Raw genomic sequence first — 18,851 nt, forward strand, 5'->3', positions numbered from 1 at the left:
GCTATCTGTTAAGGTCTGGACCCGTTTTTTAATTGGGTTGTTTGTTTTCTTAGTGTTGAGTTTTCAGAGTCTTTTGTATATTTTGGACAGGAGTCCTTTTGTGTTTTACAGCTATTTTCCCCCAGTCTGTGGCCTGTCTTCTCATTTCCTTAACGGTGTCTTTCACAAAGCTAAAGATTTTAATTTTAATGAAGCCCAGCCTATCACTTTCTTCTTTCATTGATCATGCTTTCAGTGATGTATCTAAAAAGTCATCACTAAACCCAAAGTCACCTAGACTATTTCCTCTGTTGTCTTCTAAATGGTTTAAAATTTTGCATTTTTTATTTATGTCTATGATCAATTTTGAGCTAATTTTTTATGAAAGATGTAAAGTCTGTATATAGATTCCTTTTTATTTTTTTTTTGCATGTGAATACCCAGTTGTTTATCTGTTGAAAATACCATCTTTTCTCCTTTGACTTGCCTTTGCTCCTAAAATGTATCACTGTAAAGTCATGGACAGCTGATTTAAGTCAGCCAAATCTAAAAAGAACAAAAAGGAATAACAAGATATTGTCAAAATATGTTTCCATAAGTGAAGGCAAAAGAAACCTATGGAACAACTTTGGACCCCAAGTCTTGGACTGTTCTCAGCTGAACCCTCCATGGTCTTGGGTCATTGTGACATCTCCCTGCAATGTCATCACGTTCAAACAGACAACCTGGGCACAAGGGAGAGTGTGCAGGAGGCTGAACTGATGGAGTAAGGAAGGCAGTGCCAAGCAGCCCAGGCACTGAGTGACGTGATGGGGGCCCAGGAGAAAAGGGGCTGCCGAGCCACAGCATAAAACCATCCAAGCTGGGACTAGACCCAAACTCACATTGTGTTGGCACCATCAAATTACAACCTGGCAAGACAAGAAAGAAAGGGGCAAAGCATAGAAAACATGACATGACTGAGACCATCAGCAGCTGAAGTTTTGTTTTGTTGAGTGGTAAATGTCACATAGGAACAGAGTGGGGCAGAGATGGAGATTTTATTACATTCCACACAGCAAGGTTGGTCTTTCAGAAATAGAGTCTCTTTTAAGACCCCAACAATTCTGTGAGGTGCTTAAACATACTCTCTGTGCCCAGGAGGACACTAAGGAGAAAAGAGTGTGAGGACGGAACAGAGGAAAAGAAAGAGAAGGAGAAGGAGAGATGAGCTGCAGGGAGCACCTGACAAGGGGCCAGGGACCCTCAGGAGCTTTCCTGTCATTGTCAGAGATACCTTGTCCAGGGTCTGTATTAGTAAGAGCTGGGCCACGGCTGGAGTCAGGTCCTCTACTCCCAGCCACATGGGAAGCCCTCAGAGTCTTGGCTGACCAGCTGATAGTTGAGCCATAGCACACACCAAGGACAAGAGGAGTGACGGCCACACCCAGAAGGAATCCATGCAGCATTGAGTGATAAGCACACGGGTCTGGTCGGGAGGAGCAGAAGCCTGCAGGCAGAGGCAAAGGTGGTGCCAGGCAGGGAAAGGTCACAGAGTGGGAACTGAAATTAGCTCTGCCAGAGCAAGACCTGTCTCTAAAAATAGCTGGGCATTCTGACAGGTGCCTGTTAGTCCCAGCTGCTTGGGAGGCTGAGGCAAGAGAATTGCTTGAGCCTAAGAGTTTGAGACTGCTGTGAGCTATGAAGCCATAGCACTCTACTAAGGGCAACAAAGTGAGACTCTGTCTCAAAAATAAAATAAAATAAAAATAAAAATAAATCTCTAGTAAAGTACCTTTCACTGGGAAGAACTGTGACCTTGAAAACTGAAAATATCTCATCATCATCAAGAGAGGGTAGAAAAAAGTTACTGAAAAAGGTCACCTGCAAATGAATGTGGAAACTCAGGAGTAGATTCAAAATAAACTATCTAAAAAAAATAAATAAACTGTCCTTGTTATTTACTGCACAAGGAATACCAATTTATTTTCGATGCACTCAGTATTCTGTGCTAAATTCTTCACCTCCTATCTAAGGCCCTCAACTGAAAAAAAAATCATATATTTTGGAGAATGGTCAAGGAAAAAGAAAAGATAAACTCAACGTAAGAAACACATTGCTGTAAAGGAAGCATTTGGGACTGACTTAGCTCTGACTAGCAGGTAATGTCTTCATTTCCAAAAAGCACACTCATACACAAACATTTCCAAAAGTTTTGAGACAGACAGTGTTATGGTCTGTTATTTCACTTCCAATAAACACATTCAACAGTGTCCTGATTCACCTGTGAAAGTTTCAACTTGCTCAGCTTGTTGGTGTTGCCGGGAGGGCTTCATCTGTTTCCATCTGAGTGGTTTTTATGTTTCTTGATTTTTGTGTATCTTCAAAATTTTCTTAATGACCCATGTATATTCCCCATTATTTTTAAAGAAACAATAAATAAAATCACACTATCAAGTATCCCTACTCTCTTCCAGATTATTTTTTAACTACTTCTTACAGTAAATTCATCACATATTCATTGTAGCAAAAAATAAACAAAATTGCTTATTAAATAACCTATAACTGGTAGCAGATGATTGTAACATACTGTGGTAATTCCTTTTTTATGTGCATCCCACATAAAATGAGGGTCGTAACAATTCTAGTCCTTATTCAGAAACCTTTTCTTTTGCTCCGGTTCTTGGTCTGTCTTGGCTCCTGTTGCCTTGGACCTCCCTGTCTGCTGCCCTCGCTGCTGTGCGGCACTAGCTGGGCTGCCGGCCACCCACACTGGACTGTAAGCCCGTTGAGGAGAAGTCGCCTGCAGGTTGTGGTGCCCTGAAAGTTCGTCGCAGTAGAAGTTAGTAAGCATCAGTCGGGAAGAAGGATAGACCCACCTGTGGTTGTCAACAGGGCTAGGCTGTGGTGCCCTGATGTTTGGTCAAATAACCAGGCTAGCTGTCAACATGAAGGCATTTTTCAAATGAAATCAAATAGTTCCATCAGCAGACTTTGAATAAAGCAGATCACTCCCACCCCCACGATGTGGGTGGGCCTTATTCAATCAGCGGAAGGCCTCAAGAGAAAAGGCAATGTCCTCTCAGGAAGAGGGACCACCCAGGCGGCCTTTGGACTCCAGCCTGAATCACCAGCTCTCCCCTGGGTCTCCAGGTGGCCCCATAGACTTTGCACTTGCTGTTCTGTGTGTGTGCTCACGTATGGTGTGTGTGCCTGTGTGAACAGTGGCTCTGTTTCTCTGGAGAGCCCTAACACACCACCTTCAGGAAGCCATCCCAACTGGAGAAGTGGTGGAGGTCAGTGCACTGCCACACTGGCCCCTCCCTGGCCTGGCCTCCTCCCTCTCTGAGTCCTTCTTCCTTCTCTGGGGTGGCTCTGGAGCCCCCTTCTACAAAGCTCAGTGCTTAGACCTGCAGCTTCTGTCCCACCTGGGAGGTCTCAGGCCTTCTGTCCAGCACTTGTGGACACAAATCCATGGGGATGCAACTGAGAACCCCACCAGTCAGGCAGCTGCAGCAGCTTGGCAGGTGTGAGGCCTGCATCCCACTGGGGGTGGGGAAGGGGCCTCGGTAGGAAGACAGGTGGGGACTTCTGCCCTGTAATGTCTGAAAAATCCAGAAGACCATAGTGAGAGAGGAGTCCAAGCCCACACAAGCTGTGACAGAGGGAGGCAGGTGGGTTGGGCAGCAGAGGAGGTGACCGCAGGGGCAGGAAGGCTGTGGGACAAGCAAGTCACAAAAGGGGTTATGAGGTTTGGGGTCTTTGGGAAGAGTTCAGGATAGATTGAAAAAAATGGGGGAGGGTTGGAGATAAGACTGGGTCACCAGATCTGTAGCCTCAGTCCAACACCCCATGGCATTTCAGGAGAACATTTCCTCCACACCACACAGCCAGCTAACAGCACTGGCTGCCCAGCTGGGTCCTTTGCTGGCACCTCCTATTGGTGTTAGAGAAATGTGATTTCCTGGTGCCTTCAAGCCCAACCCTGACTGTGGATTGTGTGGTCGGCATATCTCTCCATAGGCTTATGGACTCTCATGTTCCAAGGCCACTGAAAAGATGCTTGGTCCTGCCCCTGTGGGCTCTGCGTGGATCCCCCGCCATATGCCCACCCTCCTCGTCCACAGTCTGCAGGTGTCTCCTGTAAGGTCAAGTCCTCAGCTCCTGAAGGAGGGATCAGATAGGCTTAGAGAATAGGGAGGACACGTCCACCTGGTTGAGACCTAAACTTCTAGGGAGGCTGCCCAGAATTACAAGGGCTGCCAGGCAGTGTCTCTGTGGTTTTGTGCTGTCATAGCAGAAAACTACACACTGGCTGGTACAAATTTATTCGGCCCACAGTTCTGGAGCTGGGAAGTCCAATATCAAGGTACCAGCAAGTTTGGTGGATCTGATTCCAAAAGACGCCTTGACCATTGCATCTCCTGCAGGAAAGGAAGCTTCCTCTCCACGTGGTGGCCGGCAGAAGGGCAGAGGGCACAAGAGCGCACGAACTGCCCTTTCATAATAGAATCAATCACCTCTTACAGGTCCCACCTCTTAACAATGTTACAATGGCAATTAAATTTCAGTATGAGGTCTGGAAAGGACAAATGTTCAACTCCCAGCCAGCAGACAGATGACACTAGCTGGTAATGGACCCAGACTTCATTAAAATGCCCAGGTTGGGCTTCTGCCCAGTGCTGTCTGCTCCCTATCCCCATGTCCCCACTGGTCTTGGCTGCTCTCCCTGACAAACCTCCCCTACTGTGGCCCTGCCTAACTGCTATGTCCCTGACACCCCAGCCCACCTTTCTCAGCAGCAAGCCAGCTGGCCACTACATTCATTCCCATGGCCACAGACATTCCCTGGGCCTGCCCAGACACCCTCTCCCCTCTGCCCAGGCTTAATGCTTTCCCCAAATCTTTCCATTCTCATTGAGCTCTCTCTTTTATGTCTCGTGTCTTATATTGCGAAATAGTAGGCTATGTGACACTGTCATCCTGTATAACACTCATATATTCTTCTGTAGTCAGAACTAAGAGGATTATAGTGAGACACCCAGGATGTGGACTTAAGGTCATAAAAATATTACCAAAACTGCAGTAACATCTAAATCCACAAAATTACTGATACATTACTAAAGAAACTCTGGAAATATTAAAGTTTGTTTAGAAATAAACAAATAAAGCAAATGAAAGAAGAAAAACAGGCAGTATTAATATTAGTAGAAAAAAAGTTACAACCCATCCAGGTGATATTCGTGTGAGAAGTAAAGATGCATTTGAATAAGAGCTGTGCTCTGCATGAAGCTTAGAACGCAAGATATCACAATATCAAGACTAGATACTTGACAGAGAAAGTCCATCTTTCAGACTACCACTGCTTGATGGAGATAACCCTTCGAAGCACCCACCTTTTCTGATCTAATTCTAGGCTCAGCAGAAGCCGTGGAGGTGGGAGGCACTGGCCTCCCAATGGGCCTTCCCACCAAGTGCATGGGGCCAGGTGCATCTCCAAAAGAAACTTGGCATGTGGCCTTGGATCCAATCTGTGCTGGGTTCAATGTTCAGCATCAGGTGGTGCCCGTGGCTCAAGGAGTAGGGTGCCGGCCCCACATGCCAGAGGTGGTGAGTTCAAATCCGGCCCCGGCCAAAAAAAAAAACTGCAACAACAACAAAAAATAATAATTTCAGCATCCTTTCTGGGCCTGTAAAACAAAGGACCAGAACACTGTGCTCCGTATGTAACTGAGGACCCCCCAATCCCTCCCTAGCCAGAGGGAACTTCCGAGTCTGACAGCCCCCTTTCCTGTAACAGCTGTCATGCCTCCTGGGCAGATTCCTACCCTTTCAGGGTCAGCACAATGTCCTCCCTTCCTCTATACCTTCCAGTCTGTTAAATATGAAGCACCTGACTGATTTTAAGCACGTTTGGACTACCTTTTCCTTTTGTTTTCACCTGCCACACTCTTCTTTGAATGATCCACTCAACAAATACTCCTCTAATGCATTCATTCATTCAACAAACACTTGCTAATCCTCAGAACACATTAAGCATGGCGTTGGTGCTATTCAGGGCAAAAAAAACTGGATGATGTAGCTGTGGTTCTGCCCACAAGGAGTCCACAGCCTATGAGAAGAGGAACAGTGAGTGAGCAGCCATGGCCACAAAGGCATGACACAGCTACCCAGAGAAACAGACAATTCTAGGGCTGGGCAGGAATATACAAGTTGATCTAGAGTATATTTTGCAGAACCATAATGCAAATGTTACACACAAGCCCACACGTATATGTGGGTGTGCATCAAAGGGAAAGAGAAAACAAATGAAAGTGCTCCTGATGGCCAAAGCTGAAGCAATTTGAATGATAAGATCAAGAATGTAGTATTGGATTATAAACCAAAGCATAAAATAAATACCCACGAGTCCTTGCTAACACACATAAATGTTGAATACATCAGTAAATTGTGAAAAGGGATGAATCTCACGTGCAGAACAAGATATGATTACATAGCTGCCCAGCCCTGTGAGCTGTGCTGCCTGACTTCCTTCCACAGACAGCAAGAGAGTCACCTTAGGGTGGAGCACCCTGACAGACACTGCCTCAGCCAGATGACCAAGACAAACATCAACAGAAGCAGGTCATGTTGACCGTAGTCTGTGCCTTTCATGGGGTGCGACAGAAATGGCTCTTTACCTCCATGGTCTTCCACACAAAACACATAACCCCTGTCTAATCATAAGAAAAACCCCAGACAAAGCCCACTAGAGAGACATTCTGCTTTTTTGTTGAATGAATAGACAAACGTTAGTTTTCATTTCAAAGGAACAAACACTTCCCTCCCTTCCAGGCACCTAGAGCCAGGCCAGGTAGAGTTCCAGGCTGGCAGCACTCAAATGTGAGTCCTTCCATGAGCAGATAGACCAGAGCCCTCTCTGTTCTTGATGTAAAGGCACAAGAGGTCTCCCAGAGAATTTATAGATTTTCAAAAGAGCCTCTCACCCAGCATCCCTTCAAGTCTCCTGATATTGCAAAGGGAGCTCCACACCTGATACGTTCTGTGCTGATTAAATTTATGGTCTTAGAAATCACTATTAAGATACAGAGAGAAAATAATAATCAAATGAATTTTATGTCACTGATTACAACCAGAACTACAAAATCTTGTTTTCAGAACGTCGTGACACTGTTAAGTGGACATTAGGGTTATAATCATCTCCTGATGTGTTTCCTACTTGGCACGCCAAGTCATACAATCCAATTGCTACTCCAGATGGCTTCCTATGTTCAGCGGTTCCCTATCACCAGCATAAAAGGTTTAACTAAGGAATGCTGTGGTCTGAATGTGTCCCACAAAGTTCATGTATGGAAACTTAATCTTCAGTGCACCCTAGTTGAGGGGTGGGACTTTTAAAAGGTGATTAGGCATGAGGCTTTGCCCTCTTGAATGGATTAAGGCTGACTCTCTCTGAGAAAGGCATGAGTGTGGGCTTTCTCCTCTCTGGGCTCCTGCCCCTCCCCCCAGGCTCTGTCTTCTACCATGGGGTGACACAGCAAGATGTGCCAGACATCAGCACCTTACTTTCAGACTTCTCACTCTCAAGAACTGTGAGAAATAAATGTCTTTTCTTATTAAAATACCCAGTCTGTGGGATTCCATTAGAGCAACTCAAGAAAAAGCAACTGTTTCTGTTTTCAAATGAATGTCTCTAGCTACATACCATCCGCATTTAATTTCTGCTGCAAAAGATCACCTGATGAGATGTGAAAACTGAATGATGGGGTTAAATGTTAAGACACAATGTCAAACTAGAGGGCTGTGCCATGGCACTTGTATAATAATAGATAACCCAAACAGGAAAGCAGATGTGTTTGCACAGTATCCAGCTTCAGGAGTCAGAACCTGGTTTATGCTTTAGGAAAAGCAAGAGCCATTTCCAGGATTACCTGCTATGCTGGTTCAGCTTTGCCAAGCAATACATACAAGCATGGACCAGCACCTACTATCTGCAATGTACTCCATCTATTACTGTGGACATGCAAAAAAAAGAAAACAAAGGCTTAAATTGTTTATAATCTCCAAAGAGCTTTACAAATCACTTAGAAAAATTATTTTCCTATGCAAACAAATGAGCGTGGCTGGAATTTTGTCCCTCATCATCCAGGGGAGCCAAGGTGGTCAGACTGTGGGAGCAGGAGAGGCAGAGCCCTCCCGACAACCAGGATGTCCATTGAAAGAACCTCAAGAGTCTTTTGTGACTCTCGACCCCGGAGGTTCAAGGTCATTCCAGGAGCCACCCCAAAGTGTTCTAAACTTAACTCAAGGACAATTTCTCCCAGAATCTGGTTCTCAAACTATTTCAAAGGTGGCTCAGCTTTCACGACATCTTAAGAACCACCATCAATCCTGTTTCATGAGAAACTGTGTTGTATGACCCAACAAGCAGTCTATGGTTTAGGTTGGGACATTTAATTACCAACCAATTTTGTGGAATAAGCTAGTCTGATGTAGGTCGGGTTTGAACCTGAAAGGCAAGTCTCCAAACAGCTTCCAACGTTTCCACTCCACCAGCCGGAGCTGGCCCAGAGCGTTCCAAGCTGGGTCTGATAACGAGGGTCTGTCTGTGGGGCGCCCGCTCCCCTTCCCTGGGAGGTTTCAAAGGATAGGGGTGACCAACAAAACAACCCCCACCCCCAACTCCTCTAAGAAAGAGGTCATTGATTTAGAAAGAACCTCCAGGTTGCTGGCTAGGAGAGGGCCTGCTCTGGCATCTGCGGGGAGGCTATAAGAGAACAAAGCGTTCAGCAAGGACAGGAAGTGTCCCGACAGAAACACAGCCTGCCCCTAATCCTGCTCCCAGGGGTGCGGCCCCGTCGGAAGTCTCGCTGCGGTGGGCTGCCCCGGGGACCCGGCAGGCGCCCCCAGATCCGGACGCCCTGCGCCTGCCCGCCGCCCCATACTCAGTCTCCGCTCCGCGCTCCGGCTCCATCCCAAAGGAGACCCCGCCCTGCGCCCTGCGCCCTGCGCCCCGCGCGCCTCCCGCAGCCCGCCCGCGCCGCGTCAGGAGAGGCGGAGTGGGGCGGGTTAAAAGGCTCTGCGGGCTGGAGCCCGACCTTCTCCCCGAGCCGGCGTTCAGCCCGCCCGCCCGAGACCGACCCGCCGCCCTGCCCCGTGCCCGGAGCCTCGCGCCGTCCGCCGAGCAGGTAAGCGCCACAGGACGGCGGCCCGGGGACGCGAGCTGGCCGTGCCTTCTCAGCCCCGTCGGCGGCTCCGAGAAGCCGAGCAGGTGAGGTCCTCGGCTTGTCCCCTCCCTCGCCCCGTTCGCCCCAGTCGGGTGCACGAGCCGCCGGCGACCGCCCCAGGTGGGCCCTGGGGCCGCCGGGCAGAGTCGCGGGTGTCGGGACCCACGCGGGCCGCGGTACCCTGCGCGGTCCCCTCCGCACCCTCCCGCGCCAGCGCGTCTGCGCGCGGAGGAACGAGGATGGACAGGTTTGACTTTTACCCCAGCACAGTGCCCCTCGGACTCGCGCGACTGGTTTTATAAATGTACTGTGTAGTGTGTTAAGTCACTGGAGTCGAAGCCTGTTCACCATCTCATTTGCCGCGTTTTGGATTTTCTTCGCTTTTGTGGGTCACCGATGTGTCCGGCTTGGGTTTGGGGAAAATAAAGCCGGGTTAAGGATGGGTGTTTAAGTTCACCCAAACCCTGCGATGGTTAAGTGCCCGGGGAGAACTGATCAGCCAGGCTGCAGGATGTACGTCCAGAAACTTGTGAAATACCAATGACGAAGTGTGGACCATAGTTTTAAAGTAATCGATTACACATCTTTCCTGTGGGTAAGGAGACCAGTCCTTGCAGTGCCACCGGAGTCCAGCGTTTGCCGACCGGGCTGGCCTCCCTTCCTGAGAGGCCTGTGGCCTGGGACGTCTGCAGGAAGTGCAGATCTGCGGCCACAGCCGGACCCCTGGCCCAGCAACCTCAGCCCCGTGCAATCTCATTGTCAGTTTAGTGCCTGGTTGACTTCAACCGTGCACTGTTGTTCTTTTCCCTCGTGTAGCCTTTCTGCTACAGAGAGATTTTCTTGCCCCAGTTCTAGCAGGAGCTAACCACTGCTCAGAAGAAAATGTCCTGCCCCAAAGCAATTTCCTTAGAATTGCAGGATGCTGCTTCAAACTGCTTCTGTGGAGAGCTTTGTCTGTTGTTTGGATCGGGCAGAGTTTGTGGGGGTGTTGTTTGAGCCCTGCCAAGGAGTGGGGCTTCTGAAGAGAGAACACCAAGGCTCTAGCCTGTCACACAACTGGGGGCTGTGAAGGGCTCCTTACTGCTATCACACTGACAGTCCACCTGTCCCAGATCACCTGGAAACAAATTCTGATGTAGGCAATGGAGACTTTATTCTCTTTTACTTATTTTTCTGAATTATAAGATGGAGTTAAGAAGAAAAAGAACTGGGTAAACAATTTCAATAGAGTGAAAGGAAAATTCTAACTAGCACATCCTTATCATGCCTCTTTATCCAATCTGAATATTCCAGGAGCAAGGGCCAGTTTGTATACATTAGTTAAATGTTAAATAGGATAAAATTGTGGGAATGTAATTTTTGACATAAGCTTTTTGATCCTTGGGGCACAGTCCTTCCACTGGATACATTTTTTAAGTTAAGATTTCTCTTTACTTACTTGATTCATGAGCAAGGAAGTGGGCCCTAGAGGGCCTTTTCCATTTTTATTCCTAGGACAATTTAAATCCAGATGAACTTAAATTTTCAGGTTTATCTAAATGAACAGATGCTGCTAGAAAGAGCCAGAGCAAGAAAGTTGAACTTAATGGGAATTATTTTTTTAACTCTTTGAATTCTCAAATAAAGAAATATATATAATTCCATGAATTGTCCATGTTTATACTTAGATTCCATAAACAGGAAAATGTTTCACTTTCATCATAAATTTTGAAGAAGTACATAAATCCTAAATCCATTGTTATCACTAGTCATTACTTTGAAAGGACAGTTGTTGATTTTTTTTTGTCATTAAATTTAAAAATCAACTATTGAGTTGTCTCTTAGATGACCTGAGATTTCTAGAGACAAAAAAATACAGATTCTTCTTGGTAAAAGAAAGAGTTTGAGTTTTTTGGGTTTTTTTTAATTGCTGATTCGGATCAGGGTGTACCTAGTGTCTCAAACTATCCTCACTCCTTTTTTTTAATGCTCAATGAATGAGCTTGAGATTTGGGGTTGGGTATTATTCAGAAGACTTCTGAACTTAACTCCCTAACGGTTCTGGGGGGTGAAGAAAAGCCACTCATGAAGTTCATTCAATAGACATGTGGTAGAAGAGTTGAAGGAATTTGGCAACAACTGTTTTTCTTTCCACAGGTGACATCCTCATTGACGCCCAGAAATAGCAAAGCTTTATGTCTGCATGGTCGCTGTGCCCTGCTGGCTTCCAGGCATCCAGTGGTGTGGAAGGAAGTCTGACTCCTCCAACAGGGGCCTTGCCCTCCCTCTTCCTGCCTGAAGCTGCGAGTCCGTGGAAAGAGACTCAGGTTTGCTTGTCTTGCTTTGATGTTTTCCTTACATCTGTACAGGCTCCTTGACTATCCAAAGCTAACGTGGAAGCTGTGAGGTATGTGTTCTTTTCCCAGATCTGTCAAATATTCACTGAATGACTTCCAGAGTGTGATTTGAAGGGAGACAGGGCTATCTAGAAAAAGATCCTTTCCACCTCTTGGTGAATGCTGAGGATAACACTGTAACTCTTAGGCTTCAGTTTTGGCTCCGTCATCAGTGAATCTAAAATGGCATTGTTAAATAAGCTAGTTGTGATTTAATTCTTAAATAAGAAGTTTTAAAACAATTGAGAAATTACATTACAGTAGTAGAATGCCAATAGACCTAAATTATTTTAATTTTAAAAGGGAAGAACAATTCTTGATCATAATACTGTGTGTATCCTCAAAAGTAAAGTCAGTGATTTCCTTATTTTTTGGTTATTTCAGACTGGAGCTTTAGTATAAAGAATGTGATGTGTTATTCTTCACTACATAGTACAATATGCTACAAAACCAAATTCAATTTACCTTCTTAAGTTTAAATGTAACCACGTTCTTATAAGTGGAAGACTACAGAACCTCGGCACATCTATTCTTTCCTTTTAAGAGAGTCAGATTCTCAGGTTAGGTTAGGTTAAAAAGAGAGAGAGAGCACAGGAAGGCACCAATTAAAATAAAGCTCTCTGGTTTACAAGAAAGAGTTAATCTTTTACTTTGTTTTGAAAAAGTTCCTCCCCTTGGCTCCAGCCCTCTGGAATCATGAAAGAAGTACCTGTATTTTATTTTATGTTCCAGTGGATACAGTTGTTTTAGAGAATAATTTGACAGTTCTCCAAATTGAAATAGCCTTCACATCTTCTTCGCCTGAAGCATGGTGAAGGATCACACCCGGGGTTAGGAGTGTGTACCAGGGAGAGGGCTAGTGCTCTCTTGCTCTGTCCTTCCTCCGGGCCCTCTGCAGTCTGTCCACACACTGGCCACTGTACCTCTGCCTACTGAGGATTAGGGACGAGTGTCCTCTTTACATTTTGCTGAATCTTCCACTGTCACCCCTGTCCTCCATGGCTCCTTGTTTCTAGAAAGCTAGGGCCAGCATTCTTGGGGGGAAATTGTGACCTCTTGACCTCTTCTGTGACTTTAGCCTCTCAGAATTTATTTAGGCCACACTGAGGTTTTACACCTTGATCCATTTACTTCCTAGAAGCACAAGTAATAGGGGACCTATTCAGACAGACTACGTGCTGCAGGCCTAAGAGAACACAACCTTCTTGGCTGTGGGAAAGTTTCAATTCCATGGACTCTGAAGTGATTGAGAAAACGGGAAACTTTTATTTGATAAAACTTGATGATTGTTTATTGGCAAATGAGAAAACATCTTCATTTTATAAACACACAAGGCTGACCCCTCAGAGGAACAGCTGCTGTAAAATATGTTTAAACATCAGGAGGTATGTATGCCTTCCTTCCTCCCACCCCTCACATTCTCAAATGCTTCTGGAATAGAACATTAACAATTAAGAAAATGTATTATGTCTTTTCATCAGGAACTAAAATTGATTTCATAATTCATATTATTTAATGTGAGTTTTTTAAAGCAAAGGTGCATTTGCTGTGGGCATTGAAAGTCTCTTTAGGCTGTGGAATAAGTGGTGCATGAAAGGGCAGAGTTAATAAATACATGTAATTATGGGCCCCTGGAACCACTTCTCCTGGGGAGTCCCCTCTGTGTCACCCCTGGCAGCCACTCACCAGCCTCTGATTAAAGGCTTTCAGGGATGAGAAACCACATCTTTAAAAGTGACCTATTTCAGTTTTCTCAGTTTGTTTTTGAAGCAAAATTCTGGCTTTTTGTTAATGCTCAGCTCTCACAGTGGGTCTCAGTCCTGGTTCCACAGGAATTGAGTGACTCCTTTCACTACACACCTGACAGTGGGTCCTGCACCCCGTACTCTTCCTCAAGTGGAAGTTTGCTGTTGTTCCCTCAGCTGTGAGTAACCTCCAGACCCCACACCTGTTCACACTCCTGTAGGCACGTCCTAGCCAGCCAGTGTCTTTCTTGAAACATGAGCACAATGCTACAGATGTGGCTGCCCATGGAGCTGGCCACTGTGTCTCTTCACATAGCCTGACCTTGAGTTTCTTTTTTGCAACCTGTGGTTTGGCACCGATATCCTGCTGATACATATATTCCTTAAGTAAGAATAACTCCTAATGAGTGGAATTATTTAACGAACCATGAATATACAACTAATTTGCTGATGATAGGAGAGGTGTCAACAAATTATTTTGTTGTTTTGTTTTGTTGGGGTTTTGTGGCCAGGAAGAGAGGGTTATAGTGTCACTCTGGCATCCTGGGTAGAATGCTACGGCATCAGCCTAGCTCACAGCAACTTCAGATTCTTGGGCTCAAGCAGTCCTCCCTGCCTCAGCCTCCTGAGTAGCTAGGACTACATGTGCTTGCTGCCACCTCTATTTTTTTGTAGAGACAGTGTTTCACTCTTGCTCAGGCTGGTCTCAAACTCCTGAGCTCAAGGGATCCACCTCCCTTGGCCTCCCAGAGTGCTGGGATTACAGGCATGAGCCACATCGCCTGACCAACCAATGTTTTTATAACTAAGACACTCTGTGTCTTTGTCATCATGATGGCTATTAATACCGAACTCTTTAGCAAAGTTTAATAATGATGTTTCAGAATTTTGCTGAGGGCACAATAGAAAGTTCCCCACTTGACACATATAAACTTTATATTATTTCCAAAATCAAGATCAGCTGCCTTTCTCAAGGCATTGGGCCCTTCTTTCATTCTGAAAAATGGTTATTCTGATCTTCCGTGGAAATCCTCAAAAAAATAAAAATAGAATTTCCATTAAGTTCAGCAATCTCACTTCTGGATGTATACCAAAAAGAATTGAAAACAGGGTCTCAAAACAATATTTGCACAACAGTGTTCATAGCAGCATTATTCACAATAGCCAAAAGGTGGAAGCAACCCACTCCTTTTAATGGAGGAATGGACAGGTGAAATGTGTCCATCTATGTGATAAAATATTATTTAGCCTTCAAAAGGAAGGAAATTCTGACACACAGTATACCATGGGTGAAACTTAAGGACATGATGCTAAATGAAATAAGCCAGTCATAAAAATCCAAATACAGTATACATTTGAGGTCCCCAGCACAGTGAAAACCATGGGCACAGATTCTCTGCTTCTTTTCTCTCTCCCCATCTTTCCCTCTCACTCCCTGCTCTCTTGTCTTCCTTTCTCACCTTTCCCCCCACTCTTTTCCATCTCTCTAATATAAAATAAACTTATATATTCTAAAAAAAAAAAGAAAGAAAGAAAAAATAAGAAAAGAAAAAAATCGTAGGCATAGAAAGTAGCTCAGTGGGTAGGGCGCTGGCCACACACGCTGGCAGGTTCCAGCCCAGCCCGGGCCAGCTAGAACAACAATGACAACTGCAACAAAAAAATGGCCGGGTGTTGTGGTGGGCACCTGTAATCCCAGCTACTTGGGAGACTGAGGCAAGAGAATTGCTTGGGCCCAGGAGTTTGAGGTTGCTGTGAGCTATGACGGCATGGCACTCTACCCCAGCTTGAGACTCTGTCGAAAGAGAGAGAGAGGAAGGAAGGGAGGGAGGAATGGAGAAAGAGAGAAAGAAAAAAGAAAAGAAAATCGTAGGCATAGAAAGTAGAATGGTCGTTACCAGGTACTAGGGAAAGGGTGAAATTAGGAGTTGTTTATTGGCCAAAAATGAATTTCTCAGAAAACCAACTAAAATGAGAGTTGGCCTTTATGGTACAGGCCTGCTGACTTCATTAAGTCTACAGAAGGCACTGGTTTGATGGGCACATAAAGGCCCAGTGCAGGGCAGTGCAGGAACCTCCAGGCCAGGGTGAGGCTGCCTCTGTTTCCTGACTGCTGTGTGGCCTGAGGGGTAGGAGGGGAAGGCTGATGTCCCTCACCCATTCAGGGACAAGAAAGTCTCTCTACAATCAGTGGACAAAAAGAGTTTGGTGATTCCCTCATGCCCTGATAGTATATGAACTTGCCTGAGTGTGGTCTTCTGAGGAGAGCTTCTTTCACTTTCCGAAGATTCTCAAAGGGTCCATGATTTATTCCTTTTTTTGAAGAAGAACACTGAACAATTCTTTAGTTTTCTGTGGCAGTGTCAAAAAAGAAGGCAGCTGTTTAAATTGTAGCAAAAGTTCCTCCAGCTTTAAAGAAGGGCTTTTTCTCTCAGGACTAAGTCAGTATGTTAACAGGGAGGGAGGCCCTGGGTACAGTGGCAGTGGTTTCCCTTTGTCGGTGGCCCCTGGTGGTAATGGGACCTGCTGGTGAGGCCGAGCCAGTCTCGAGCCTGATTACTTGGAGAACAACAGAGCAATTTTATAAAAAGCTTGTGATTCTCTTGGAAGAGGCTCTTTCAGTAGCCAACAATATTAGATTTCCTAAGAGCACATGATTACAGCAGATGATGTTATTCAAGCTAGAAATAAGTATAAATATATTGTATAAAGTAAACTAATAAGTATTTTTCTTTTCCCTTTTTAGTAAACCAGATTATGTCATTCCCATGAATGAGTTTTTTTTTTTTTCTTGAATAAGCCATTTCATAAATAAAGTCTACTGCAGAAGCTCTGTGAGCCCTGGGTAGAGCCAGTCTGACAAGATGTTATTTACTTAGTGAGTACATGGGACTTTGGGAATGAATCTGTTCACCTGTGCTCCTGGGTGAATGGCAAACAGCAGCCTAATACAGAATCTAAATTCAGTTGAATCAAGATGATCTTAATCCCCCCACCTTCAAAAAAAGTTATTTCTAGAGAAAAACATTAGAATGTTGTTACGGTAGATATTCCTTATCAGGAAACCTCCTCCTACTAACTGAGGAGGTGAAGTTGCAAAATATCACAACCTACTTTAAAAGAAATTTGCTTGAGTCTGTAATATCACTGTGCCACTGTGTTGTTTCAAAGGCACTTTCCACTTACTAACCTGTGCTCGCTTTTGTCTATTTAGGAGTGAACAGGCACTATGGATTGGGGGACCCTGCACACGTTCATTGGGGGTGTAAACAAACACTCCACCAGCATTGGGAAGGTGTGGATCACAGTCATCTTTATTTTCCGTGTCATGATCCTTGTGGTGGCTGCCCAAGAAGTATGGGGTGATGAGCAGGAAGACTTTGTCTGCAACACTCTGCAACCTGGATGCAAAAACGTGTGCTACGACCACTTTTTCCCAGTGTCCCACATTCGGCTGTGGGCCCTGCAGCTGATCTTCGTGTCCACCCCAGCGCTGCTGGTGGCCATGCACGTGGCCTACTACAGGCATGAAACTGCCCGAAAATTCAGGCGAGGGGAGAAGAGGAATGAATTCAAAGATATAGAGGACATTAAAAAGCAGAAGGTTCGGATAGAGGGGTCACTGTGGTGGACGTACACCAGCAGCATCTTTTTCCGAATCATCTTCGAGGCCTCCTTTATGTACGTGTTTTACTTCCTTTACAATGGGTACCACCTGCCCTGGGTGTTGAAATGTGGGATTGAGCCCTGCCCCAACCTCGTTGACTGCTTTATTTCCAGGCCAACAGAGAAAACTGTGTTTACCATTTTTATGATCTCTGCATCTGTGATCTGTATGCTGCTTAATGTGGCCGAATTGTGTTATCTGCTGCTGAAAGTATGTTTCAGGAGATCAAAAAAAGCACAAACGCAGAAAAATCACCCCAACCATGCCCTAAAAGAGAGTAAGCAAAATGAAATGAATGAGCTGATTTCAGATAATGGCCAAAATGCAATCACAGGTTTTCCAAGTTAAACATTTCCAGGTAACATGTAGCTGAGTCACAGCAAAACATTTTTCTTCTCCAGAAGGCAGTGCCAATGTGAAATTTCCTTCCCTAGGACGAAGAGTTTGTCTTTATAAATGACTTTCGTGGTAAATAGATACTTGCATTAACTTTTTGTAGACTACTCGTGCCGTTCAGATGCAGCATAATCAAATATGCGGTCCATCTCTGAAAACAAAGGACTGATTGACACTAAGCCTTGAAGTCACTTTGACATGTTGGTTTTATGTGGACTGTCTGACATTGTGGGTACTTCCTGAAACTTTAGTAACCATTGTTGATAAGGAACAATTATCTAGAAATTGGTACTTTTATGGGTAAAAGATATTTTTATAGGATTGAATGTTTTTAGTTCCGACTTTGAATTTATATAAAGTATTTTTATAATGACTGGAAAACATACAATGTTAGTTTTAAAATTATACCACAAGTATCTAAATTTTGAGCTTAGAAAGGGTAAATAATTGTTTCGCATTGTCTGTTGGTAAATTTATGAACTGTCATGACACTCTTAAGGTGGAACGTGTTCCCTGTACTATATATTTTTACTGCTTCCTGAATGTAGAGGGGCAGTATGGAAGGGGGAAGCTTTTTTAAACTAGCCTAGTTGCCAATCATTGTGAACAACTGAAATGTGAGTGTGATTGCCTCAATAAAGCTCAGTCCCTGCCGAAGCCTTCGTGTGCATTGTAGTTTCTGCTCTATCCTCCATCACATCCCTAGTGTGTGACTTGTTGGTCAGGTTGACCTTGTTGGGGAGGCCACCAGTCACTGTGTGTGGAAGGCCTAGGACATCAATGGAGTTCTTGCATCCTCACCACAAATGAGCACGGGCTGAGCTTAGTAGCAGTCTGCCAGGTGCTCGGCTTCGAGAAGGGTGGGCTGCTTGTAGGACACTAGGAAGATGTCTGCTGGGTCAGTTCAGCCTTGATAGGAGGTTCGGGAGGTCTGAAGCAGCCTTCAGGCAAAGCTCACCGCAAATAACCCATTACCTGAGTCCTTTGGTCCAGTCCGTGGTGACAGAGCACCGCCCGCAGCTTCCCATCCATAGATTGGGACAGAGCACCTCCCGCAGCTTCCCATCCATAGATAGGGAACCCACTCTCTCCCCAGGCATTTCCACAGGCGCCTTTATGTGGATGTGGGTGAGTCCAGCGAAGACTGGTCACCTTGGGAGTAATGACACAATGAACTCGACTTCTGGCTACAGGGGCAATGCAGTGAATAGTGCACACATGTGACAACTTGGTATGGCATGCTGGTCCCAAAGGACCTCCTTCAGCATCTCCAGAAAAACAAAAGTGTGGCTTTCATTTTCTTCACAGTCTAAAGCAAATCCCAGACATATTACAAACTCAAGTATTTTAGTACCCACCTATAAAAACTAAGGATGTTTTAACACAAAATCACAATTCTCCACCAGTGGATGCTTCACCATCCCTAAAAAGAAATCTCATCAGCATTCATCATTCCTAGTTCTCCTGCAATGTTACTTTCTTT

At 45.2% G+C, this 18,851-nt stretch overlaps 1 protein-coding gene across 2 annotated transcripts; it reads left to right on the plus strand.

Moving 5' to 3' along the window:
- Positions 1-9,034: 9,034 nt before the first annotated feature.
- On the plus strand, positions 9,035-18,031 carry GJB6 (gap junction protein beta 6). 2 transcript variants are annotated; one of them, XM_053563558.1, is made up of 3 exons: positions 9,035-9,146; positions 11,322-11,491; positions 16,520-18,031. In XM_053563558.1, the coding sequence occupies exon 3, from the start codon at positions 16,535-16,537 to the stop codon at positions 17,318-17,320; it is 786 nt and encodes a 261-aa protein (XP_053419533.1). In that variant the 5' UTR covers positions 9,035-9,146; positions 11,322-11,491; positions 16,520-16,534; the 3' UTR covers positions 17,321-18,031. The 2 variants fall into 2 exon arrangements, with proteins under 2 accessions (XP_053419533.1, XP_053419534.1); XM_053563559.1 differs by having other exon boundaries at positions 9,051-9,229.
- The last annotated feature ends 820 nt before the right edge of the window (positions 18,032-18,851 follow it).

The sequence above is a fragment of the Nycticebus coucang genome, chromosome 15, assembly GCF_027406575.1.
Source record: "Nycticebus coucang isolate mNycCou1 chromosome 15, mNycCou1.pri, whole genome shotgun sequence".
Lineage (NCBI taxonomy): Eukaryota > Metazoa > Chordata > Mammalia > Primates > Lorisidae > Nycticebus > Nycticebus coucang.